General features: G+C 38.7%; 1 protein-coding gene and 1 pseudogene across 3 annotated transcripts in view; both read left to right on the forward strand.

Moving 5' to 3' along the window:
• Positions 1-23,649, forward strand: part of Bag4 (BAG cochaperone 4) — a 50,564-nt gene extending 26,915 nt beyond the window's left edge. Inside the window, exons 3-6 of one of the 3 annotated variants that reach the window (XM_087217292.1) lie at positions 8,281-8,353; positions 16,235-16,489; positions 17,424-17,675; positions 18,887-23,649. In XM_087217292.1, coding sequence (XP_087073418.1) covers positions 8,281-8,353; positions 16,235-16,489; positions 17,424-17,675; positions 18,887-19,372 — 1,066 coding nt within the window. In that variant the 3' untranslated portion in view covers positions 19,373-23,649. The remainder of the gene's footprint in view (positions 1-8,280; positions 8,354-16,234; positions 16,490-17,423; positions 17,676-18,886) is intronic. The other 2 variants (XM_004855364.3, XM_004855366.3) reach the window with 2 other exon arrangements.
• On the forward strand, positions 8,367-14,080 carry LOC147826804 (NADH dehydrogenase [ubiquinone] 1 alpha subcomplex assembly factor 4 pseudogene; annotated as a pseudogene).
• Positions 23,650-27,174: the final 3,525 nt, after the last annotated feature.

Raw genomic sequence — 27,174 nt, forward strand, 5'->3', positions numbered from 1 at the left:
CCATGTAGTCCAGGCTGGCCTCAGATTTGCAGCAATCCTCCTGCCTCAGCCTCCCGAGTGCTGGGATTACAGGTGTACTCCATTACACCCAACTTGTTTCAGATTTAAAAAAAAAATAAATATCAAAGCCCCAATTGGTACTTCTTTTTTTTTTTGGTACTGGGGATCGAACTCGGGTCCTTGCTCTTGCAAGGCAGGCTGCGGAACCACTGAGCTAAATCCCCGGCCCTGGTACTTCTTTATATTTTTGGGGATGTGGGCTGTACGGGGAATTGAACTCAGGACCTTATACTGGTCAGGCATGTGCAGCACTATTGTACTACATTCCTGGCTCCTACATTTCTTGAAGTTACTTAGTTATTCTATGTGTTTCTATGCTGTTACTATTTGTACATATATCCATAAATTTTATATAATATTATTTAACATGTTTTTAAACTTAATGAGTGGTTAGAAGTCACCCATAATCTTGCTGTCCCAACAAGCAATCATCATATTTCCTTCTATTTTATTATATTTCTATGTACAAATAATTTTTAAGTAATATAAGTCAAATACAGTATACTGTCCAGTTTTAAAGCAGCTGCATTTAACCCATTTATGCCATAGATTGCAATTTTTTGTTTGTTTTGTTTTTTTGAGACAGTGTCTTGCTTTGTAGTTCAGGTTGGCCTGGAACTTGCAGTGATCCTCCTGCCTCAGCCTCCCAAGTGCTGCGATTACAGGGGTGTGCCACCATACCCAGCTTGTAATTTTCTGAATTTTTGCATCCAGTTCATATATATTACCTCAAAAAATTCAAGGAACAAGAATTTGAAGAGAAAAAAATTTTATATTCCATTGTTAAGGGCATTCCAAAAATGGGACACTAGGCATTGGAGGGTAAGGTCTTTCAAATGAATATAGATCTATTAGAATTCTCTAGGGGGCTGAGGATTTAGCTCAGTGGTTCTGCCGCCTGTCTCAAAAGCACAGGGTCCCAAGTTCGATCCCCGGTACCAAAAAAAAAATCTCTAAACTGATGTTCTTTGCAGAGTTAAATTTTTTTTTTTTTTTTTTAGTACTGGGGATCAAACTCAGGACCTTGTGCTTGTGAGGCAGGCACAGTGCCATTGAGCTAAACCCCAGGCCTCATTGCAGAGTTAAATTTTAAGATAAAGTATAGTAATATCCTCCTGATGGATTTTAGGTGGTCAAATACATGTTTTAATTATGTTTAAATTTACTAGTGATATAGAGACTGAAATAACAGAAACACATTTCTTTTTCTTTTCGTTTTTGTGGTAGGGGGTTGCTTTTGCACTGAGCTGTATCCCTAGCCTTTTTTTTTTTAAATTGGTCTTGGTGTATGAACCCAAAGCCTTCTCACTGAGCTACATCCCCAGCCCTTTATTTCTTGGCATAAGATTTCAGTAAATTACTGGCTGGGTTTGAATTTGTGAACCTCCTGCCTCAGTCTCCCAGGATGCTGGGATTACAGGGTTTATGTGCCACCACACCTGACTGGAAGCACATTTCTTTAAGCATCTGAATAATTAATTGTTTAAGAAATCTGTTCTGTTCCTTTTTTCTCCTTCATTTGGTGATTAATTTTAAGATTGATTTTTTTTTTTTTGGTACCAGGGATCAAACTCAAGACCTTGTGCTTGCAGGGCAGGTGCTGAACCACTGAGTTAAATCCCTGTCCCTTAAGATTGATTTTTGAGCCACAAGAATTTTATTTAAGTTAGATGAAGATTTTCATATTTACTTAAGAAAAATTATAAAAGGAATTGTTGCTTGTTTTGGTTGCTTTTTTAAATTATTATTTTTATTTTTTGTTTTCAGTGGTACTGGGGATTGGACCTAGGGGCTTGCATATGCTAGGCAAGTGCTTTGTCCAAGCCCCAGCCTCCAGCCATGCAGTTGCTTTCTTATACTGTGTGTGTGTGTGTGTTTGTTTGGTTTTTTGGGTTTTGTTTTGTTTTTTGGTACCAGGGATCAAACTCAGGACCTTGCGCTTGCCAGGCAGGCACAGCGCCACTGAGCTAACTCCCTGGCCCTGTATGTGGTTTTTGAGACAGGGTCTCGCTATGTAGTTCAGGCTGGCCTTGAGCTCACTATGTAGACCAGGTAGGCCTGGAACTCAGGGTGATCCTCTTGCCTCAGCTTCCCAAGTGCTGGCATTACAGGCGTTCACTATCATAGCTGACTAAGCTACTTTTTTATAACGTACATATGAACTTTAGGATGAGGCTGATCAGAGGATATGAAGAGCAAAATAAACAAAAGATCATTTTACTGTTTATAATAAATTTCCATTTTATTTGTGTCATCTGTATTTCTGGGATTGAGACTGAGAAGTAGATTCTCTTTTTGTTAAATGTTTCATGGTTGTGCCTTGGCTCCACACCACAAAATTCACCCTCTGACATGTACAGTTTGGGGCTGGTGATGTAACTGAGTGGTAGAGTGTTTGCCTAGCATGTGCAAGGACTGGGTTTGACTCTAGCACCGGTGAAAAGAAACTCATACAATTTAGTGGGTTTTGTTTTTCCTTGGTAGTGCTTGGGATCAAACACAGGAGTGCACATGCTCTAGGCACACATGTTACCACTCAGCTTCGTCTCCAGCCCAGGACAGTGATTTTTAGTGTTCACAAAGTTGTGTAACTACCATATCATCTAGTTCCAGAACAGTGTGCCACTTCCTTCCTCCCCCTACCTATGGCAACCTCTAATCTACTTTCAATCTCTGTGGATTTATCTAGTTTGGATATTTTATATAGAATTATATACTCTGTAGGCTTTTGGGGGTTTTTTTGGGTTTTTTTGTTTGTTTGTTTTTTGGTCCCGGGATCAAACTCGGGTCATTGCTCGGGTCATTCGAAGCAGGCGGCGAAACCACTGAGCTAAATCCCCGACCCTCCTTTTGTTTTATTTAGCATAATGTTTTCTAGGTTTATCTATGTTGTATATATTTAAGTCCTTTCTGTAATCAAATAACGTCCTATCCAGCTGTAATCCCAGAACTTGGGAGGCTGAGGCAGGAGGATCACCATGAGTTCATTCCCAATCAGGGCCACAAAATGAGTTCAAGGCCAGCCTGAACTAAATGGTGAGACCCTGTCTTAAAAAGCAAAACAAAAGGGCTGGGGATTTTTTTTTTTTGGTACCGGTGATTGAACTCCGGACCTTGTGCTTGCGAGGCAGGTGGTTCCGGCGCCTGCCTCACGAGCACAAGGTCCTGAGTTCTATTCCCCGGTACCAAAAAAAAGCAAAACAAAAACAACACAAAAAATTGCATTCTATGGGTATACTACATTTAATTTATACATTCATCAACTGATAGAAATTTAAGTTGTTTTCATTTTTGGCTGTTATGAGCAATGTTGCACTAAGACGTCATTTGCAAGTTTTTCTGTGCAAATCTGGTTTTGGTTTTCATAGGTCTTAGAAGTGGAGCTAGAACATATATTAACCCAACGTTTTAACAATTTGAGGAAGAAGCAAATTTTATATTCCCATCATTTCGTCCATATCCTTATCAATGCTTGTACTTCCTTTTTTTTTTTTTTTGGTACCAGGGATTGAACTTGGGACCTTGCGCTTTCAAGGCAGGCAGCAGAACCACTGAGCTAAATCCCTGGCCCCTATTTTTCTTTTTATTATAGATATCTTAGTGGATTTGAAGTGGTTTTGATTTGCAGTTCCCTGATGACTAATGGTGTTAAGCATCTTTTCATGTATTTATTAGTCATTTGTATATCTTATTATTTCCTTTTTTGTTTTTTGAGACAGGGTCTCAATATTTAGTTCAAACTGGCCTTCAACTCATATGTAGTCTAGGTGGCCTTGAACTTGCTGCAATCCTGTTGCCTCAGCCTCCCAGTGCTGGAATTATAGGCATGAGACACCATACCTGGATTATATATCTTGTTTAGAGAAATGTCTATTCAGATCCTTCACTTGTATTAAAATTGAGTTATCTTTGTATTAAGTTTTAAGCATTCTTTGTATATTAAATACAAGTCTCTAATCAGATGTGTGATTTGCATATATGTAATTTCCTCCATTCTGTGGATTGTCATTTCACTTTCTAGATGGTGTTCTTTGAAGAACAAAATTTTTAATTTTTGGTTTTTTGGGGGGTTGTTTTTTTTTTTGGTACCGGGGATTGAACTCAGGTCCTTGTGCTTGCACAGCAGGCGGCAAAACCACTGAGCTAAATCCCCGGCCCCAAAATTTTTAATTTTGCCGAAGTCTAATTTGTCAATTTGTTCTTCTGTTGCTCTTGTTTTTGATGTTACAGCTAAGGCTTTGACTAACCCAAGGTCACAAAGATTTATTCCTATCTTTTTCTAAGAATTTAAAAAGTAGCTATCTGGGCATGGTGGTGCATGCCTGTAATCCCAGCATTTGTGAGGCTGTGGCAGGAGGATAGATGCAAGTTCAAGGCTAGCCTAGACTCCATAGTGAGTTCAGGACCAGCCTGGACTACATAGTGAGACCCTGTCTCAAGAAAACAAAACAAATTAAAAAATAGATTTAGTTCTTATATTTAAGTCTAACAGTCCATTTTGAGTTATGTTGTAAAGTAGGGTCCAACTGTGTGTGTAAGTGTGTAGAGGTACTGCGGATTGAACCTAGGGAGCACTGAACTACATCCCTAACCCTTTTTTTTTTTTTTAATTTTGGTACTAGGGATCAAATGCAAGACCTTGTGCTTTTGAGGCAGGCATGGTGCCACTGAGCTAAATCCCCAGCCCTCCCTAACCCTTTAAATTACTCCTGAGACAAAGTCTCACTGAGCTGTTCAAGTAGGTTTTGAACTTGCCATTCTTCTGCCTCAACCTCCCAAGCAGCTGGGATTATAGGCATGGGCTCAGCTTTGTTTTTATGCACGTTCATAGCTATGTATCTCAGCACCATCTGTTGCAGACAGTTCTTTCCTCCATTGAATTATCTGGGTACCTTTGTTGAAAATCAGCTGACCATAATTTTAAAGATTTTATGTCTAAACATTGAAGTTTATTCCATTGATCTATGTGTCTGTCCTTAAGCTAGTACCAAAATGCTTTTACTATTGCAGCTTTGTAGTAAAGTTTGAAATCACGAAATGTGAAGCCTCCACCTTTCTCCTTTTTCAGGATTATTTTGGCCATCCTGGATCCATCTTGAATTTTAGGATCAACTTGTCAATTTCTCCAAAAAATGCAGCTGAGATGTGCATTGGGTTGAGCAGATACCAATTTGGAGAGTAGCATGAGGGAGACAGAATTCTTTAATGTCCTAAATTGCCTCAGTAATGTTAATTTTTCTCATTTCACTGATTGATCTTACTCATAAAGTGCCGTGGCCTGAGCCTGAAGATGGCTCTTCTCCTCCCTGCTCCCTTTCTCTTCCATAGACTAGATAAGTAAAAAAGACACAGTCTTAAGACTAAGATTGTAGAGCCTGGATGCCCAGCCCCAGGAAACAGTTACATTATGTATCCTTCTTTGTTCCCTTTCTGTGGATTCCCGGATCAGCCCAGGCCACATAGGGCACGTAGCACTAATTACCCTGCGTTCTCTACCTGTGTGTCTTAACGCTGTAAATAAAGACTGGGCCAGGGATTTGCCTCAGTGGTTCCACTACCTGCCTCGAAACCACAAGGTCCTGAGTTTGATCCCAGGTACCAAAAAAAAAAGTACACTGGACTCCAGGCAGACCTTGGCCATTATCTCCTGACAGGCTATGGCTCCACCTGGTCCCAGCTTTCAAGCATAGTCTTGGTATGTGTCTTTCTTTCTTGTTGTTTTTCAGTTTTCTTCATCTCCCACCACTCTCCCCAGCTTTGGACTCTATGCCATGTGGATAGTGACAATATAGATTGTTTTTTCTTATAACATTTTCCCCATTAAGTAAAATTTCTTACATTCGTGTATTACATACTCATAGGTTCAAGAAAGATTCAGGCAAGTTAGTAATGACTTAAAAGCTACAACAATAATGTGAGAGAGCTTTTGGATACAGCATACAAGTTGTTGGATTTTAAAATAGCCCAGAGGTTTCTAGACATACTCCTGTTTGGAAATAGCACATGCATTTTTTTTTTTTTATGAAACATGGCATGAGAACTATACATTACTGTTGTGACCGAAACAAACTCCTATAGTGGTCTGTAGTTAGGACTGGTTTACTTTTGTAAAAATGAAATGATATTATTACTCATTTGCTTTCTAGTTGCCTCCTTGTCACATGATTCTTCTTCTTTTTTTGGTACCGGGGTTCGAACTCAGGACCTTGCACTTGTGAGGCAGGCAGCGGAATCACTGGGCTAAATCCCTGGCCCGAAATATATAAATTTTTTATTTTTCTTTTTTTGGTACCAGGGATTGAACTTGGGACCTTGCCCTTTCGAGACAGGTGGCAGCACCACTGAACTAAATCCTTGGACCTACATGGTTCTTCTTTTTGATGGATTTTTCTAAACTTGAAAATTCTAATTCAAAAGCATCTGTAGGGTCCGGGGATTTGGCTCAGTGGTTTCGCCGCCTGCTTTGCAAGCGCAAGGACCCGAGTTCAATCCCTGGTACCAAAAAAAAAAAAAAAGCATCTGTAATAAACCAAGAATGTGTATTTTCTTTTTTTTTCTTTTTTTTTCTTTTTAGACAGAGTCTCACTATGTAGTTCAGTTTGGACTTGAATTTACTGTGTAGCCCAACCTGGCCTCCAGCTGGGCCATCCTTCTGCCTCAGTCAGCCTCCTGAGTGCTGGGATTACAGGTGTGTGCACCTCCTCTTGCATTGTTTTTCTGAGTATCTTTGAGGCATTTTTGAAATATCAGTCACTGGGTCACCCTTAACTCTTCTGATTCCATGTTCTTTTGTAAACATGTACTCGGCAGCTCTTTGATCCCTCCACATGGTGGTTATTTGGGAAGGAAAGTAGGCATGAACTCATGAATCAAAACCAGAAAGCAGTTTGTGTGGGAATCATACAGGTTTTCTAGTAATGGTTGTGTTGGTTTAAAGCCCTCTCACTGGTCATGAACACAGTTGCTGTTATGAAGCTTCCTTCCCTCCTCTTTTATGTTTCTTCTTTCTTCTTTTCTTGTTTTGAGGCAGGTCTCACTGTTTCCCAGGCTGGCCTCAAGCCTGAGATCCTTCTCCCTGAGCCTCTGAGTGCTGAAACTGCAGGCTAGCACCACCATGCCCAGCTTTTATTCCATCTACCTTCTAAACTGTGGAAAGCACTGGCAGTTTTTGAGTTGCTTTTCTGATAGAGAAGACACTCTCTTGGCTTTCGAGAAGTTAAACCACAGAATACTAAGTGGCTGGTAATAGAAACGCTCTAACAGAAAACTAAAGACCTGCTATTGTGAATTCAGAACTTGCAGTACAAAAAGACATTGGTTGATCTTGTAATATTTTAAAATATAATTTAAGGGAGAATTGAGGTATATAGTTTATTTAAAGTACTATAGTTAGGAGCTCCCGTGAGACAAAAATTGGAGGAACTCTCTAAGTAGAGATCCTGCATGAGAGAGTAACTGGTGAGTAATGAGACTTGGCAATTCCAAAAATGAGTGTTAGTAAAAATTCAAGTTGATGTTGACTCTAATAGTTAAGAAGTCCTGGAGTAATCTGTGGAAAGCTTCCTATGTTTTTCAAGATAGTCACCGTAGGGGTTGTGATACTGCTGGAGGAAGCTGTTTTTACTTGGCTCAAGTCTGCGTCTTGATTGTTCTATATCAAATGGAGAGGGAACCTACCAGTGGTGTCTTCTTCCAGGTGAGACCTGACCACTTTCTCCTTTTTGGATTTTATGTCTATATAGTACCCCATCAGCTGTGAAATCAACTGTGGAAAGAGTATTCTGTGCTGGGCAGTCTTCAGCTTGCAGTGCGATGGTGTGTGGTGTGACATTTAGAAGGGCTTCTGTTAGACTTTTTACTGTCAAATCTTATTGATTGATTGATTGATTGATTGACTGATTGATAGGTACTGGGAATCAAACTCAGGACCTTGTGCTTGCCAGGCAGGTGCAGTGCCTCTGAGCTACATTGCCAGCCCATTGACTGTCAAATCTTATTTGTTGCCTTTTCTTCTAGAATAAGAGCAGCAGTTGTAATTACTCAAGAGTTTTAAGAGTGCCAGTCTCTTGATTTCTTCTGGAATTCAGGATGAGGCTTTTATGGAAGCTCAAATAGGCTGTTAAAGATAATTTTATTTAATTCTTATATTGACTCAATATCAGATTTCTTATAATGCCATATCAACTGACAAATTTAAAATCATAACTTCTTGTTTCTTAGGCCCAAGATTTCCTTGGACACCAGTGAAGTAGCTGGGATCCTAGCAGCCTGCTTGATTTCAGGCAAACCTGAGGTTTCATATAACCTTTTTTTTTGGTGATGGTGGTGGTAGTAGTACAGATTGAACTCAAGGAGTACCGTGTTTCATCCCAGCTCTTTTAAAAAAATTATTTTAAGGCATGATCTTATAATCCCAGCATTCTGGGAAGCTGAGGCAGGAGGATCACAAGTTTGAACCCACCTGGGCAATTTAGCAACTTACTTAGACCCTATCTCAAAATAAAGGGAGGGGCGGGAAGGCTCTGGGTTCAATTCCCAGTACTGCAAAAACAAAGTAACAAAAAACTTATTTTAGGGGCCGGGGATTTAGCTCAGTGGCTTTGCCGCCTGCTGCATGAGTGCAAGGACTCAAGTTCGATCCCTGGAAACAAAAAAAACACCTATTTTATTTTCAGTCATGTTCTCACTAAGTTGCCCAGGTTGGCTTTGAACTTGTGATCCTTCTCCCTTAGCCTTTTGAGTAGCTGGGATTAGAGTCATATGCCATCACACATGGATTATATAGCATTTTAATTTTTTTTATTCTAAAAAAATTAAAAACAAATTTTTTTTTCAGTACCAGGGATCAAACTCAGGACCTTGTGCTTACTAGGCAGGCACGGCGCCACTGAGCTAAATCCCTAGCCCCTAATATAGCATTTTTAATAGTATAAACTTTTTTTTACTCTAAAGTCACATAACTTTATTATTAAATATTTGGAAAGTAAAGAAATGAGAGAAACACTACTTGTAACATCTTAATATATTCATATTTTGGAAAATGTTAGCTTTTCTCAGTTATATAGTCACAACTTTATTCTAATTTGACACTTTTATCATATGTTCTTTCCATAGGTGCAATAACAGGAATCTTTTTTTTTTCTTTTTTTGGTAGTTTTGGTGGTACCTGGGGGATTGAACTCAGGACCTTGCACTTGTGAGGCAGGTGCAGCACCACTGAGCTAAATCCCCAGCCCCAGGAACTCTTTAATTTAACTTTTATTTTTTTAAATTTTTTTTTTTTTTGGTACCAGGGATCGAACTCGGGTCCTTGTGCTTGCAAGGCAGGCGACAGAACCACTGAGCTAAATCTCTGGCCCCCAAAATTTTGTTTTTTGAGACAGGGTTTCACTGTGTATTTTAGGTTGGCCTTGAACTCACTAGGGTAACCCAGGCTGGCCTTGAATTTGCAGTGATCCTCCTGCCTGAGCCTCCTGAGTTCCTGGATTATGATCATGTGTCACCACAACTAGTTCTTTTTTTTTTTTTTAACATTAAGGAAAATTTCAAACAAAAGTAGCGAGACTAGGGTAATATATCCCCTTGTTGCCATATCTCAGCATCCATGAGTATCAGTACTTGACAATCTAGTATTCATCTTTGGAATATTCCTTGGAGTATTTTGAAGCAGATTCTGGATATTACATTGTATCATTTGTAAATAAACCTAAGTATGTATCTACAAAAGATAAGGTCACTTTAAGCCAGGTGTGGTCTTGGGAGGCTGAGGCAGGAGGATTGCCATGAGTTTGAGACCAGCCTGGGCTATATAATGAGTTCAAGGCCAGACTGAATTCCATAGCAAAACCTGTCTCCAAAAAAAAAAAGATAAGGTAATTTAAAAAACAATATGAGCACACAGGAGGTGAGGCGCTCCCAGTGCACAAGAGGAGGCTTCCAGGCGGTCATACCACCACCACCACCACCCCACCCCACCCCACCCCCTACCCACCCCCCACCCTCCGCCAGCACACAGGAGGTGAGCCCGCAGGCTCCAGCAGCAGCACACCCCTCAATGCCCCCATCCAAATGAGAAGACACGTAAACAAGTCTCAAAACCAGACTTCCAGATCAGATCACCTATAGCAAACCCAAAAGGAAGTGAGATGGAACACTCTGATACTCAACCACCTGGACTCCCTGAACTGGCATCAAAAGAGGATCTGGAAAAAATGAAATCAGAAATAATTTCTCAGATAACAGCAGAGATTGTTCTCATAGTGCAAGACATGATTAATAAATCTAGAGAGGAGCTCAGGAACATGATGGAATCCCAACATAGGAAACAAATAGAATCCATAAAACAGATGCAAATAGATTTCCAGGACATGAAAAACTCCATTGAAAGTCTACACAGCAGAATGAGCCAATGTGAGGACAGAATTTCAGATATAGAAGATAAAATTGCAATTAGTGACCAGGAAAAGAAAAATTGCTTCAAAATTATAAGGGAACATGAGAAATCAATCCAGCAGCTGCTAGATGATCCAAAGAAGAATAACATAAGACTGATTGGGCTCAATGAAGAAACAGGAGAGAGTGCAGATGACAGAAAAAAATCTCTTCACAGAAATAATGGCAGAAAACTTCCCAAGCAGGGGAAAAGCACTTGACATACAGATAAGTGAGGCATATAGGACTCCCAACTAGCCGTGGTCAACAAACATCTACACATAGGCATATAATTGTTGAGATTCCAGAAACCCAACAGAAGAACAAAATTCTACAAGCAGTGAGAGAAAAGAAACAAATCACATACAAAGGAAACCCATCAGAATCACAGCAGACTTCTCCATGCAAACCCTCGAGGCAAGAAGAGCTTGGAGTGATGTATTTCAAGCCCTAAAAGAAAGCAGCCTCCAACCCAGATTGATGTACCCTGCAAAATTATCTTTCAAAATTGATGGAGAAATAAGATACTTTCATGACAAAGAGCACCCTAGGAACTTCATGAATACCAAACTGGCACTCCAAAAAATTTTAGACAATATCCTAGGAAAAGACAATGAGGATTACAACCCCAGGAAGCCAAGCAAAATGAATCCATCAGGCACGACAAGAAATTAAAAGCAAAGGGGGAGAATCCAACAAACAGAAAAAGTCATGAAAATGATAAGTCAATATGTATGAGTTATAACCATCAATGTTAATGGTCTCAATTCACCAATCAAAGGAAATAGACTGGCAGAATGGGTCAAGAAGCAAGATCCAACAATATGCTGCATACAAGAAACACATTTAGGTGCGTCGAGAACCTGAGTGCATCATGTTATAGAGAGCATGGGGGCTGTGGTGGCTCGAGTGATTAGGAATTTCAACTTAGAGAAACAAACAGGACTGGAAATCAGCAAGATGAAGCCATCTGCGGCCCGGAGGCACCTGTATACCCGCAGCATCCTGCAAGAGATGAGCAACCATCCAGAAATTAAGAGAGAAATTGCTAGAAAAAATGACAAGCTGCTGTCATTACTGAAAGATGTATATGTTGATTCCAAAGATCCTGTATCACCTCTGCGGGTAAAAGATTCTGAAACATGGCAAGAGACAAAGGAATCCAGATTGCCAAAGGGCCAGCACTTGCATATGGATATTAAGAACATTCCCAAGGGCAAGATTTCCATTGTAGAGGCTTTGACACTTCTCAATAATCATAAACTTTATCCAGAAACATGGACTGCTGAGAAAATAGTACAAGAATACCATTTAAAACTGGAAGATGTAAATTCGCTTCTCAAGTATTTTGTTACTTTTGAAGTCAAGATCTTTCCTCCTGAAAACAAGAAAGCAATAGAATCAAAATGAAGAAAATCACGAAATTACTTTTCTTATGTGTACTTCTTATCCCCTTGCTTGCTTATTTCCTCAATTTTAGCATATTAACTTATAGAAATTACCGAAAAAAAAAAAAAAGAAACACATTTAATTCAAAAAGAAACTCATAGTCTGAAAGTCAAAGGGTGGAAAACAATACTCGATGTGACAGGAACCTGAAAAAAAAACAGCTGGAGTAGCTATCCTCTTTGCAGATCAAGTGGATTTCAAATGAAAATCGGAAACGCTCTGTTCCCAAGAATTTCAGATAAGGGATACTCAACTTGTATGTACCAATCTATATGTGTTTTCATTCCTCTCAAGTAAAACCTTAAGAACAGAACTGTTGGTTCTTAACAGTAATACAAGAAATTTCTATATTGTTTTCCAAAATGGTTTTGTCATTTTACATTCACATTAGCAGTATTAGACAGTTCTAACTGGTTGACACCTAAGCTGACATTTGTTCTTTTAAAACTTTTAACTTCATCTCCCTAATGAGTGTATAACTCAGTCTTATCATGCTGATTAGTATTTTTCTGATTCTAGTGTTGCACACCTTTCCTTGTGCTGTACTGGCTATTTATCATCTTCTTGTGTCTACTTTTTAATTGGGTAGTCTATTAATGAGCTGTAAGAGTTCTTTATATATTCTGGTCATAGGTTATATGCATTATAAATATGGTTTAATGACTGCTTTTCATTTTAACAATGTCATTTAAAGTTCTAAATTTTGATGGAATCTCATTTATCAATTTTTTCTTTTATACATCATGTTTTTTATATCCTAGGAAATTCTTGCCTATCCTAAATTCATAAACATTTTCCCTTATAATTTTTTCTTAAAGTTTTATAGTTTTAGTCTTTCATATTTAGGTTCATAGATCCTTTCAAGTTATTTTTATGTATGGAAATAAAGGGTTGAGGTGAATTTTTTTTTTTTTTTTTGGTACCAGGGATTGAACTCGGGTCCTTGCACTAGTGCAGCAGGTGGCGAAACTACTGAGCCTGAGGTTAATTTTTTATATACAGATACCAGGTGTTCTAGTGCCATTTGCTGAAAACACTATCTTTTCCTCTGTTCTTAAATTGAGTTCATGTTCTATAAAATGTTAATGTTAAATAATCTTTCAAAACTCAGTGGACCATGTATGTGTGGTTCTATTTCTAGATTCTCTGTTTTATTCCAGTGATCTATATGTCTTTATACCAACACTGTCTTGATTACTATAGCTTTAGAGGAAGTCTTAAAATTAGGTCATAATTGTCTTCCAACACTGGTTGTGTTTTTTTTTCCTTTTTGCTCTTCTAGGTCCTTTGTACTCCTACATAACTTTTAAATTTCAATATCCAATTCTTCATTTATAGCAAGTATACATAGACCTGAATTCTTACATATACCTTGTGTTTTCTAATCCTGCTAAATTCAAATACAAGTTGTAGGGGCTCCTAGAGGTTTCTTAGTATTTTCTCTGTAGATGATCATTTCATCTACATATAAAGATTTTACTTCTACCTTGCCAATCCTATCCAAATTGTGTCATTCTATTGCCAGACTGTTTTGGTTTGGGCCTGTTTCAAAGTTTAATGGACAGATGAAGAGTAGGCATATCTGCCCTTGTTCCCCACCTTAGGGAGAAAGCATTGTATCTTCTCCATTCATATAAGGTGTTCTCACTGGAAGTATGGAGTACATGTCTTTGATCTGTTGAGAAGGTTCTGTTGTAGTCTCCTGATAACTTTTACCATGAACAGCTGTAGAATTTAGTCCAATACTTTTTCTCCAACTAGTGACAGGATCATATGGCTTTTTCCTTTCCTCTGTTAAAATGATGGCTTTTGGGGGTGAATCTTCCAATGCTGAACCAACACTGCCATCCCTATAACAAAACCACTTTCTACATACTGCCAGATCTGACTTCCAATAGTTTGTTTTGTTAAACAAATTTCTTATTTATGTTCATACTTTTTTCTTCTATTATCTTTATCCAGTTTTAGTATTAGCACAATGTTGATTTCCTAAAATGAGAGAAGTGTTCCTTCTTTTTTCTGCTTTAATTGTTTGATATAATTTATCAGTTAAAATGTATACGAGCCTGTTGTTATCATATAGGTATGTTTGCAAGCTAGGAATATACTTTCTTTAATAGATGCTATTCAAATTTTATATTTCCTCCAGAGTTAGTTTCATTAATTTGTCTTCCAAGGTACTTCTTAGAAGTTGTCAAATTTATTTCAAAAAAGATTTTTGTAATATGCTTTCTATATCCTTTTAAATTCTGTAAAATCTGTGGTAATGTCTCCTAGATCTTGATATTGTAATTTTAAAAATGTATAATTGATACTGTGTAATAGAAAGAAAAGGTCTAAAGGAGCAGGGGAAGTGGGAAGGGTAGGGGAAAGGAAAGAAGGGAAAAGGAAAAATATGAGAAAAGAAAAAAATGGAAACAAAGTCTTTGCAAATAGGGAAGAGTGGAGGTGGTGAAGGGAGGGCAGGGGAAGGGGAAAAAAATAAGAACCAAGATAGTCATGTAAAGGTACAAGATCCCAATGATGAATGTAACAATTTTATACCTAAAATGTACCAATAAACTTAATGGTGAAAAAACCCCCAATAATACCATTATTAATACTTAAAAGGAAAAAAACCCTAAAAAGAATTAATACCATTAACACATCTAGTCAGTTCCAGCAGCAAACTTTTAAGACTCAAAACGGTTCTTCAGTGAATAGCCTTTAATCTACATAATCAGTCATTCCATTATTATAGGGCAATAGATTGTTTACACTTTTATGTGATTATAAATACTTTGATGAACAATTGCATATGGATGACTTTTTCTCTAGTTGGATCATTTCCTTAAGGAAGTTGAATTATAGTACAAAAAGTCACATGATATTTTATGAAGGAGCTCATTGTTCAGGGTGAAAACCTGCCTGCAAAGCCTCTTAGGAGCCTTAGGTGCTTTAACAAAGCAGTGGCTCTTTGTTCCTCTGCTCAGGGAATATGTTGCTGGCTTTCAGTTGCTGGTTTTCATTGTACCTGGCCCTATGTAGAACTCTGGCCATGTCTGTCCTTGAACCTAAAGTGAGAAACATTATGTTGTCTTGAGACAGAGCTGAGGACAAGAAAACTTGATTCTGTGTTTTTACTATTTTTAAAAGGTAAGGTTGCAATTAATAGAAAACATTAAGATGATCATTTAAGGGCCAGGGATTTAGCTCAGTGGCACTGCACCTGCCTTGCAAGTGCAAGTTCCTGAGTTCAATCCCCGGTACCAAAAAAAGGAAAGAAAGATGATCATTTAAATTGAGGGTTTAGCTTTACTGTTGTTTGGATTAAACTGAGTATTCTGAGTGTGGATAAGTGATTGAAAGCTACAGTCCTGGGGATGTAGCTCAGAGGTGGAGTACTTGCCTAACATATACAGGACTCTTGGTTCAAGCCCAGCACTGCAAAACAAAACCAAAAAATCAAAACCAAACTACCACCACCCCCACCCCAATAAGCAGCGTGTGAGGAATTCATCTCTGTTGTCTGTTTTCTTTTTCTTTTTTTTTTTTCTGGTACCGAGGATCGAACTCAGGTCCTTGCGCTTGCACAGCAGGCAGCGAAACCACTGAGCTAAATCCCAGGCCTCTGTTGTCGCTGGTATTATCTGCGAGCAGAGTGGTGGTACAGTCCAAAGAACATGGACTTCGGAGTCAGGTCTGGGTTCGTTCCTTGATCCTGCTGTAATAGTACTGACAGCAGTGATAATGTAAATAATTACAATTTATTGAGCACACTATGTACCAGAGAACATGCTTTTATTTATGTCATCTCATTTAACTTTCACAGTAACTCTGCAAGATAAGTCTATGATCTTCATTTTCCTGACGGAGATAACCTACGGCAGAGCTAGGTCTGTCTTGTGATAACCATGGTCCATTCTCCCAGACTGCCTCGACCCCTGCTCCCAGTCTGTAGGTAGTCTAGTCTGTGGATGCCCTAGTCTGTGGGCACAGTCTTTCTGCTGTTACATGTAATGCTAGAGTTAGGGAAGAGTTTGGGAAAAGGAAAAGAACTCTCAGGTCATCACTCCGTCACTTCTTACTCTCCTATTGTTAAACTGCAAACTCCAGTAATGGTTTGACTTCCGTATATGGTATGGGGGTAAAATAGGTGAGAGAAGGAATGCTTTAAAGCTTGGGTAAATACTTCATGTTTTCATTAGTTACTGATTTCTTTTCAGCTTTCAAGGCTGGGTGTTAAGGCAGGGCTTTTCAGCTCTTGAGCTCCTCTATTCATTTGTCTTTTTCTCCTACTTTTGCTTTTTTTCAGAGTTTGCATTCTTATGCAAATGGAGCATATGGTCCACCATACCCCCCTGGTCCTGGGACAAATACTGCCTCCTACTCTGGGGCTTACTACCCACCTGGCTATAGTCAGACCAGTTACTCTACAGACATGCCAAGCGCTTATCATTCACCAGGCAACAGCCCAAGCCCAGTCTCTCGTTGGATGTATCCACAGCAGGACTGTCAGAATGAAGCACCACCTCTTAGGGCACAGGTTCCAGGATATCCTGCTTCACAGGTGAGCAGGTTTCTGTTGGGAAAAAAATACGGAATCTTTGTGTCTTGAATTGTAAACAGTGGAAGGATATTTATTTATACTAGTGCTATACTTTAGATTCTCACAGATGTTTTTCCAGAGGTGAAGGCAAGGGCAACTTTTGTAGTTGTTGTTGTTGTTTTGAGACAGGGTCTCACTGTGTAGTTCGGGCTGCCCTTGAACTCACTAATATAGCCCAGGCTAGCCTCAAACTTGCAGCGATCCTCTTGCTTTAGCCTCCTGAGTGCTGGGATTGTAGGTGTGCTCCACCATATGTGGCTGACAAGGACAACTTTTATTCTTTTCTTTTTTTTTTTTTTTTTTTTTTTTTTTGGTACTGGGGATCGAACTTGGGACCTTGTGCTTTCGAGGCAGACGACGGAACCTTTGAGCTAAATCCCCGGCCCAAGGACAACTTTTATATTGATGCTTTCTTATTATGTGTATTACAGTAACTGTATTTTAGCTGAAGACACCATAAAGATGTCATAATCATAAAGTTTTTATAATGAAAGAAATCTTTTAGAGTTCTTACTTGAAACTTTCTGTCTTATTAAGCTTTTAAAATTGTTGTTAGGTTTATATTTTTAAATATTCTTTGAATGGTACCATGTTTATTTCTCTGTTCATTTCAAGAGGAGTTCTAATATGTCTTTATTTTTGCTTATAACGTATGGGTCCATTTGTTTCTACTATCTATGGGACACTTCCGTATGCTTTGTCTGTTGAATTATGCACTTTACTCTTCCTGAATTTGTCACCAAATCCAACCCTGGTTATCTTTGGAACCAGCTATTTTCAGACTTGGAGAAGTTATGTTACTGGCATCTCAGAATCTGCCTGTACTGGAATAATGTCATGACTTCTCGAAGTTTTGAAGTAGTGACACCATACATATTTCTTCCTCTCTGTCTAGAACCCTGGAATGACAATGCCCCATTACCCTTATGGGGATGGTAATCGTAATGTTCCGCAATCAGGACCAACTGTACGACCCCAGGAAGACACGTGGGCTTCTCCAGGTGCGTGTGGGATGGGGTCCCGTTACCCCTGGCCTTCAGCTGTGCCCTCAGCACCACCCGGAAATCTCTACATGACTGAAAGTGCTTTGCCGTGGCCTAGCAGCGGCTCTCCTCAGCTACCTCCTTCACCACCCCAGCAGCCCAAGGTAGGCCTTCTAAGTGTCATTCCTTTGATCTCTGGGGAATTAAGAGAGCACAAGATGGAACTTCTCTGCATTGGTCTATGTAAAATGGAGACAAATTGCAAAAAGTTGGTGGCTACCATCTATAGCTTTACCTCAGGGTTTTTTTTTTGGTACCAGGGATCGAACTCAGATCCTTGTGCTTGTGCAGCAGGCAGCGAAACTACTGACCTAAATCCCCAGGCCCTTATTATTATTTTTTTTCATAGCAAAACATCTATTGGTAGCAGATTATAAACGACAAAAAAAACCATTTATTGGTACATTTTAGGGATACATAATGATAACACTCATCTTAGGGAATTTGCACCTGTACATGATACATCCTGCCTCTATTTTTCTATTTCCCCCTTGCCCTCAAGTCCTCTCTTCTCCCTATGTACAAAAGCTTTGTTTCCATTCCTCAGCCTTATTTCAACCTCTTTTTTCTTCCCTCACACACTTTATTTTTAAGAGACATTTTAGACATTTTTGTATCCTGTTTGTTTGTTTTGAGACAAAGTCTTACTATGTAGTCCATGTTGGCCTTGAACTAACTATGTAGCCTAGGCGGGCCTCAAAGTTATGGTGATCCCCTGCCTCAGCTTCATGAGTGCTGGGATCACAGGTGTGTACCAACACACCCAGCTCACATTCTTTTTTTAAAAAAACAGAAAAAGGTACATTTCTGTTTTGTGCAATACAATTTGAATATTAAATACAATCAAAGACTGTATTTTACTACCTCAAATAATAGATAATTATAGACAGAAGATGTGTAATATCTATAATATCAGCCTGTATGTTCTAATTTTAAATTAAACCATAAACTTGAACATCATCTGCTAATAGTGCATTCCTTTTCACAATGTATCTGAAAGGTTTGACTGTTTAGGGGGAAAGCTACCTAATTCTTACCTATGAAGTCACTAGCTGGATTGTGAGGTGCTAAGATAGATTGTGAGGTATTCATAATGATGACCTGCCTCAGGGTAGGTGGCAACCATTGTTGGAATTCTCTCCCTTTTACATGACAGGTTCATCTCAAATGATTAAAGAGGGAGGTCCAGTTTTATTGGTGAGGAATATGATTTTCATGTATCTTCCTGGTCTGGGGAAAGATGTGGGCTAACAGATATAATGTTGGTGGCTTCCCATTTAAACAACTTTTCCCCATTTTTCTCTCCTATTCCAAGGATTCCTCATACCCCTATAGCCCATCAGATCAAGGCATGAACCGGCACAACTTTGCTTGCAGTGTCCATCAGTATGACTCGTCGGGGACAGTGAATAACGATCATGCAGACCCTTTGGATTCCCAAGTGCAGTACAGTGCCGAGCCTCAACTGTATGATAACACCTCCACTGAACAGCCCAGCAGTCAAGAGCAGAATAGTAATCTCCCTGAAGAGGGTTTATCTTCAGACAAAAGTACTCCTCCAAGTATAAAAAAAATCATACACGTGCTAGAGAAGGTCCAGTATCTTGAGCAGGAAGTAGAAGAATTTGTAGGAAAAAAGACAGACAAAGCATACTGGCTTCTTGAAGAGATGCTAACAAAGGAACTTTTGGAACTCGATTCCGTGGAAACTGGGGGCCAGGACTCTGTCCGGCAGGCCAGGAAAGAGGCTGTTTGCAAGATCCAGGCCATACTGGAAAAATTAGAAAGAAAAGGATTATGAAGGATTTAGAATGAATTGGAAGCCTGTTACTTGGCCAAAGAACTCTTGATTTGGGTTAGTTACTGATGTTTTGAAATGCCCGTTGATGACAAGAAGCAATACATTCCAACTTTCCTTTGATTTGACATTTGAAAAACTGGCAAAGGAATAGAAGAATATTTCATCTAGAAGTTTTTTCAGTTTTCAGACGAATGAATGTAATAGGAAACTATGGAATTGTCAGTTTTTGCCAAGTAGACTCACTTCTTCTTAAGAAATTTATAGATATTTGCAAGCTGCTTCTTATCATCAGGAAGGGAAAATACTTTGTGTAACAGGCTATCAGAAACCTAGGAGAGCAAACTGGATATAATCTGAGACAAACAGGTTCTGTTTTTGTAAACATATGAATAACTTGTTACATTTTTGTACATTGTGACTGCTTTGAGCTGCCACTTCATGTGTAAATTACAGCTTAGACTTTAGCCTTCTTGGACCTCTGTTTTGTTTTGTTTGTTATTTGCAATTCACAAATACAGTATTCTCTACTTCTTGGTACATTTTGTAGTAACATGTTTAATATAATTATTCAAGAGACTGTATTGACAGACTATATTGGCAGTTCTGAATGAGTTTGTATCCTTTCACAACTTGAATATATTGTACTGTGTAGTGAGTTCCTGAGGTAGATTGTCTTCCTTTCTTTGTATAACTAGGGTTAGAATTCTTACCATTTTAATTTTTCTTCCTCCTTTTTATTTTTTTATCAGTACTGGGGATTAAACCCAGCACATGCTAGGCAAGCTCTTTACCACTGAGCTATATCCCCTGGTTCTTTTTATTTTTGAGTTAGGGTCTTACTAAGTTGCCCAGGTTGGCTTCAAATTTGCAGTCCTCCTGCCTCAGCCTCCCAAGTAGCTGGGATAAAGGGATATACCACCACGTCCAGCTGCTACTTCTGGGCTTTCTTTTTTTTGGTATTGGGTACTGAACTCAGGCCCTTGTGCTGGCGAGGCAGGCACGGTACCACTGAGCTAAATCCCCAGCTACTTCTACTTTTCGTAGCAAATAAAAAGCACATTTGGAAATAGCGTTGACATATAAATGTCAGTGTATTTTTATAAAGATACACTTTAAAATTACCTTTATTTTTTTTAACAAAGTGTAATTATCTTTTCAGTATTACTGCTTTTAGAGATAACCTTATCATATAGATGAAATACAAATGGCGCAGTGAAAGAAATGCCTGCAAAAAGTAATAAATATGATTATTTGATAATATCGTTCCCCATTTCAACTATCACTTTCATCAGCCAGGATCCCTATGGGCAGATTTCAGCTCAGCTTATACTTAAAAATGAGAATAGGACATTCATGCTCAGGGAATGAATCAGCCATAGCTAGAGGGAGAAATTATTTTCTTCTTTTAAAGTTAGATTTGATGTTTACTTTGTAGAGTAAATTTCATAGAATTGCCTGTTTCATAAAAAATGTTAATTACTATTAATAATAGTCATTTTAGCTCCAAATTTCAAAAAAGGACATTGAAGAGTCTCAGATGGCATTGCTTAGGTAACCCTGTTCTGTTATACGAAGAGACTTAGGTAAATTACTTACCTTTTACATCTAAGGTGAGTTCAGGTATACACTGTCTACTTTTGGAAAAACAGCTGTTTCTTAATAAGATACCCAAGTGATAATTTTTCTTTTTCCTAGGCTGCCAGGCTTATTAGGTATACTAAATCTATTAGCCATCCCCTCTACTCATACATAGAACCCAACCAGTAAAAACAGGTTCGATAATGAGAAGGAATGTAGTAAGAATGTTGACTGGATCTTATGGTTGGGATAAGTGAGGTTTTTGTTTTTCATTTTTTTTAGACAGGGTCTTGGTATGTAGTTTGGGTTGGCCTTGAACGCATCATGGAGTCCATGCTGGCCTCAGACTTGTGGCAATCCTCCTGCTTCAGCCTCCTGAGTGCTGGGATTACAGGGGGATAAGTGAGTTTTGCTGGATAATATGGCAGTAATTTTGTTCTAGAATTTTTATTTTTGAGCTAATACAGGAATGTTTTACAAAAAAAGCTTTTCTATGAAAATTAGAAAATTATACTTGAGACTAAAACTTTGAAGAGGGAGAACTTAAAGCTAAGTTACCAGTGAGGCACTTGATTAATTTAGAAGAGAACATTACTATTTAATGTACTGAATGCCCAACATGCCAATTTTCATGAAGTCTTGGTTTTTATATATATGTACAAATATATGTTATGCACAAATATACATATATGTGTATCTTTTTAAAGTTATTTAAAAAACTTTTAATGTGATTTTAGACTTACAGAAGAGTTGTAAAATAGAGGTCCTGTCTACTCTTATCGAGTATTGTGCATCTTACATCAGCCATACAGCATTCGTTAAATTAAGAAACTGACCTTGGGGCCGGGGATTTAGCTCAGTGGTTCTGTCACCTGCCTCGAAAGTGCAAGGACCCGAGTTCAATCCCCGGTACCAAAAAAAAACCAAACTGACCTTGCTACAATACGACACCGCTAACTAGAGAGGTGACGTTAGAGATTTTATTAGTCTTTTTACTAATGTCTCTTATCGTTCCAGGATCCAATCTGGTCTCATCTTGCCTTTTCTTGTCACATCTCTGGTGTCTTCTGGTCTGTGACATTGTGTCCTAATGGGCTATCTGATGCTGTATTTCTGGTGATGTGAAACCAGTCACTATGCTAATGTGGTGTCTGCTAGGATACTCTACTGTAAACTTACTGTTTTCCTTTGTAATTACTAAATATTTGCTAGAGATACTTTGAGACTATGCAAATATCCTATTTCTACTTAAACTTTTGCCAATTCCTTGTACTATCCATTGGCAGACCTTGCTTGTGGCAGTTACTACTGTTGTGGTCTATTTGTGATTTTCTCTTTTTCTCATTTCTTCTATATTTAATAATTGGAATTCTTCTGTAAGGAAGAGTTGTCACAACTGAATTTATATTTTTAGTTATAATAAGATATTCAGGGTAGCTACAAACTTAGAATTTAAAGATGTAAACCGTGTTAAAATGATTCTAAATACCACTATCAAAGAACTGAGTTGGTAACCTGTCTCAGAAAATATAATTAATTTAAAAAGGAAAATAGTTTTTATGATTTCTAGAATTGATTTGACTTTTTTTTTTTTTTTTTGGTACTGAGGATCGAACTTTGGTCCTTGCGCTTGCGAGACAGGCAGCAGAACCACTGAGCTAAATCCCCGGCCCTGTTTTGACTTTTTACTGAGTGTTGACTTTAGAATGAAATTAAAAATTATTTTTGAAATTTTACATTTTTTTTTCTGGTACTGGAGATCTAACTCAGGACCTTGCGCTTGTGAGGCAGGTGTGGTACCACTGAGCTAAATCCCCGGCCCATGAAATTTTACATTTAGACTTTTGTTTGTTTGTTTTTTGTTTTTTTGTTTTTTGGTACCGGGGATCGAACTCAGGTCCTTGCGCTTTCGAGGCAGGCAGCGAAACCACTGAGCTAAATCCCGGGCCCTACATTGAGACTTTTAGAAAGTATCTAAATTTATATTACTTTTGGGATAATTTTTGTTAAAATCTTTAATAAAGTTACCCAGACCTAGCATGATAAACACAGCTACGTTTTCTTCATATTAAATCCTTATTGACCCAAATATAAATGTCAATATAAACATTTAAACAAGTGAACCTAAAGGAGGTATCTACGGCATAGGTTATATCTATGGGTTGTGTGTATATGCTGGTGCAGAATTCTTTTAAATGTTCTGAAAAATGAGGTTTGTCTAACTAATGTAAATAATACTGCTTAAGCTAAGCATAAATTGAGTAATATAGATTAATTGGCATTTTAAAAAATGTTTTGAGGAAATGGAGCCTTTTTTCTTTCCTAAAAAGATATGAGTTTACTATAGTTCTAGAAGTTTAACCAGTCAATTCTGAAAAAAGGCAGTATTCTCTGATCCCACCTCTATTTTTCTTTCTTTGAAGGCAACCACTTTCAAATGTAAAACATATTTTAAAATGTATTTTTATGGTTTTAAATATCACAATTATGTTGCTTTTTCTTGACTTAGCAATTTTTGGTCTTTCCTACTGGTATTTTATTATAGAGGATGACAATTTGGGTTTATCTCTTGGCCCTTATCATTCACACATCTTAGCCCTATCCTCCCTGCTTCTCAGTATGGGTTATATAGTAATTTCAATGTAAATGCTAACCAGAGCTCTGCCATGTAATAAACTGTGATTTCTTTTCCCAAATAACTCCTTGTTTTCCTTGTAATTAATCATTTGTCTTCTTTTTTTTTTGTACCAGGGATCAAACTCAGGACCTTGTGCTTGCGAGGCAAGCACAGTGCCACTGAGCTAAATCCCCAGCCTGTCTCCTTTATTTTGTTTGCTTATGTACTTATGACTAATTTGACCTCAGACCCTCCATCAGTTGTCTAAATCTTCTCTTTAAATGCTCAGACGTGTATTGTATCAAACTCCTTAAGATGTCTGTCCCAGAACTTTCTCCAAGAGGACTGGTATGTTCCTGGTGCAGACTGTTATCCTGGAATCTTTCTTCTCTTATGCCAGGGATTCCCTTTGCCATTTTCTTTTTCTTTTCTTTCTTTACAAGGTCTCACTGTAGCCCAGGCTGGCCTCAAATTTGCAGCAAGCCTCTCAAGTCCTGGGATCACAGGCATGTGCTACCATGCCTGGCATATTTTTATTTTTTGAGACAAAGTCTCGCTACGTAGTTCAGGCTGTCCATGACCACTGAGCAATCCTCATGCCTCAGCCTCCCAAATGCTTAAATCACAGGCATGTGCCACCAGGTCATCTTCAGTATTTTATCCCCACCCCGTTTTTTTTTTTTTGGTACTGGGAATTGAACTCAGGACCTTGTGCTTGCGAGGCCGGTAGGATACCACTGAGCTAAATCCCTGGCCTTTCCCCCCTTTTATGTGGCACTATACTGGGGACTGAACCCAAGACCTTTGCACTGAAGCACATCCCCAGTCCCTTTTTTATTTTTTACTTTGAATCAGGCCTTGCCTAGGCTGTGCTCAAACTGCTTTAGCCTCTCAGTGCTAGGATTACAGGCAAGTATTACCATGCCCAGGTAGGATTCTACTGTGGTGTGTGTGTGTGTGTGTGTGTGTGTGTGTTTGTAGCATCTTATATCTGAGGATATTAATGATGATTTTTTGATATTTGTCTTTCTGCATAATAAATTTTCTCTAAAGTTTTTTCCTCTCTTTTAAAGTCTTGATCATGTTAGTATTTCCCAGACGTCTTAGTCCTTGGTTGTGTTTTTTACAGTGTGATTCAATGAGACTGGAAATTGAAAATTGTTTCTAGAAAATTCTGCTAATTTTTCTCTTTTTCTTTTTGCAGTACCCCTCATGGATCCAACCCAGGGGTACTTACCACTAAACTATGTGCCCCAACCCTTTTCTTTTTTGAGGCAGGTTCTTGCTAAGTTTTCCTAGGCTGGCCTAGAACTTGTGATCTTCCGACCTCAGCCTCCCAAGTAGTTGGGATCCCAGGAGTGTGCCATTGCCACTGGTGGCTTCTCCTCCCCTCCACACCTCCCCCTTCTCCGCGTGTGTGTGTGTGTGTGTGTATCACTGAACTATATTTCCAGCCAAATTAACTTGTTCTAAACTTTCATTTGCGTGTGGTTGTGGGGGAGACAGATATTTGAACTCTAATGTTGAGAAGTGGAGACTATCTGGATATTTTCCCCCTGTACATGAAAATAGAAAGGTTTTACACTCTGTATGCCTTCCATCAGAGTAGTGGTCCTGATCAAATGTGAGGCAGAGTTACATGACAATTTAGATAGAGCCCTTTGGGATCAGGGCAGATTTTCTTTCAGCCAACAAATGTTCTTTTATTTTGCAATTATTTCATGTTGTAAGATAAAGCTAAAAGTAGGATTGCCAGATAAAATACAGTGTTCCTAGCTAAGTCTGAATTTCAGATAATCATTTTTTTTTAGTTGTATGACCTAGGCAATATTTCAAATATACTTATACTAAAATACAACTTCTTGATTATTTGAAAGCCAGCTTTAACAGTATTATTTTTTAATTAAAAATTTTATTTTGAGATAATTATAGAATTACATGCAATTTTAAGAACTACTACATGCTGGGTGTGGTGGTGCACAACTGTAATCCCACCATTTAGGAAGCTGAGGCAGGAGGATTGCCATGAGTTTGAGGCCAGCCTGTGTTACATGGTGAGTTCAAGTCCAGTGTGAATTTAGTAAGACCCTGTCTCAAGGAAAAAAAGAAAAACAAAACTTACAGAGATCTCATGTACCTTTTACTCAGTTTCTCCCAGTGGTAACATGTGGCAAAACTTTGCTTCCAAGTCCCAACCAAGCACTGTGACATTGATAGAATCAAGGTTTGGAATAATTCCATCACCACAAATATTCCTCTTGTTGACGTTGTATAGCCATGTGCTTTGCTGCCCCCTCTCCCACTAAACTCTTGGCAAGTACTATTTTCTAATTTTTATCATTTTAGAAATGTTATCTAGGGCCGGGGATTTAGCTCAGTGGTTCCGCCTCCTGCCTTGCAAGTGGAAGGACCTGAGTTCGATCCCTGGTACCAAAAATTTAAAAAAATGTTATCTAAATAGAACCATAGTATATTGCTTTTAGAGACTGGCTTTTCTTTTTTTTTTTCTTAGCATAATTCTAGAGATCAAATTGTTTCCTGTCTCCATAGTTCTGGGTTTTTTATTTTGTTTTGTACCAGGAATTGAACTCAGGACCTTGTACTTGTGAGACAGGCAAGGCACCACTGAGCTAAATCCCCGGCCCCCTTTCTCCATAGAAGTTGTATATGGATGGCTGCACCTCAGTCTGTTTAGTCATTCACCTGTTGAAGGGTATCTGGGACATTTCCAGTTTGGGGGTATTGTGAATAAAGCTGCTGTGTGTCTTCATATACAGCTTCTTGAATGGGGAGAAGTCTCCATCCTTTATATGGAGTGTAATGCCGAGGAGTGCATTTCTGGGTCCTGTGGTACTATAGCTGTTTATTTAATTTTTTAAGAAACTGCCGAATTTTTCCAAGTTGTCTGTATCATTTTACATTTCCTACTATCAATGTATAAGTTTCTTTATATTCTTGTCAGTAATTGGTGTTGTCACTTTTAAATTTTAGCCATCCTGGTAGGTATATAGGGTTATCTCATTGTGATTTTTTTTTTTTTTTTGAGACAGGGTCTCCCTTTGTAGTTCAGGCTGGTCTTGCACTCACTGTGTAGCCCGGCTGGCCTCAAACTCACAGAGATGTTTTTGCCTTAGCTTCCTGAGCTACTGGGATTACATGTGTGCTCCACCACACCCAGCAGTTGTTTGTATTTTCCTGTTTTGTTTTGGGGTTTTTTTTGGTACTGGGGATCGAACTCGAGTCCTTGAGCTTGCGGGTCCTTGAGCTTGCGAGTCCTTGAGCTTGCGGGTCCTTGAGCTTGCGGGTCCTTGAGCTTGCGCAGCAGGCAGTAAAACCACTGAGCTAAATCCCTGGCCCATGTTTGTATTTTCTTCCTTTATTTTTTTTGGTACCAGGGATTGAACTTGGGTCCTTGCGCTTGCGAGGCAGGTGGCGAGGCAGACAGCGGAACCACTGAGCTAAATCCCTGGCCCTGTTTGTATTTTCTTAATGGTTAATGTCTTAGTCACTTTCCTTGTTGCTGGGACAAAATACCCAACACCTAAAACTTCAAGGAGGAGAGGTTTATTTTGGCTCACATTTTAGAAATTTGTGTCCTTGCATGGTT

This window comes from Heterocephalus glaber, unplaced genomic scaffold, assembly GCF_053883595.1.
Source record: "Heterocephalus glaber isolate CG9 unplaced genomic scaffold, H.glaber_assembly_v1.0 deba00001461, whole genome shotgun sequence".
Taxonomy (NCBI): Eukaryota; Metazoa; Chordata; class Mammalia; order Rodentia; family Bathyergidae; genus Heterocephalus; species Heterocephalus glaber.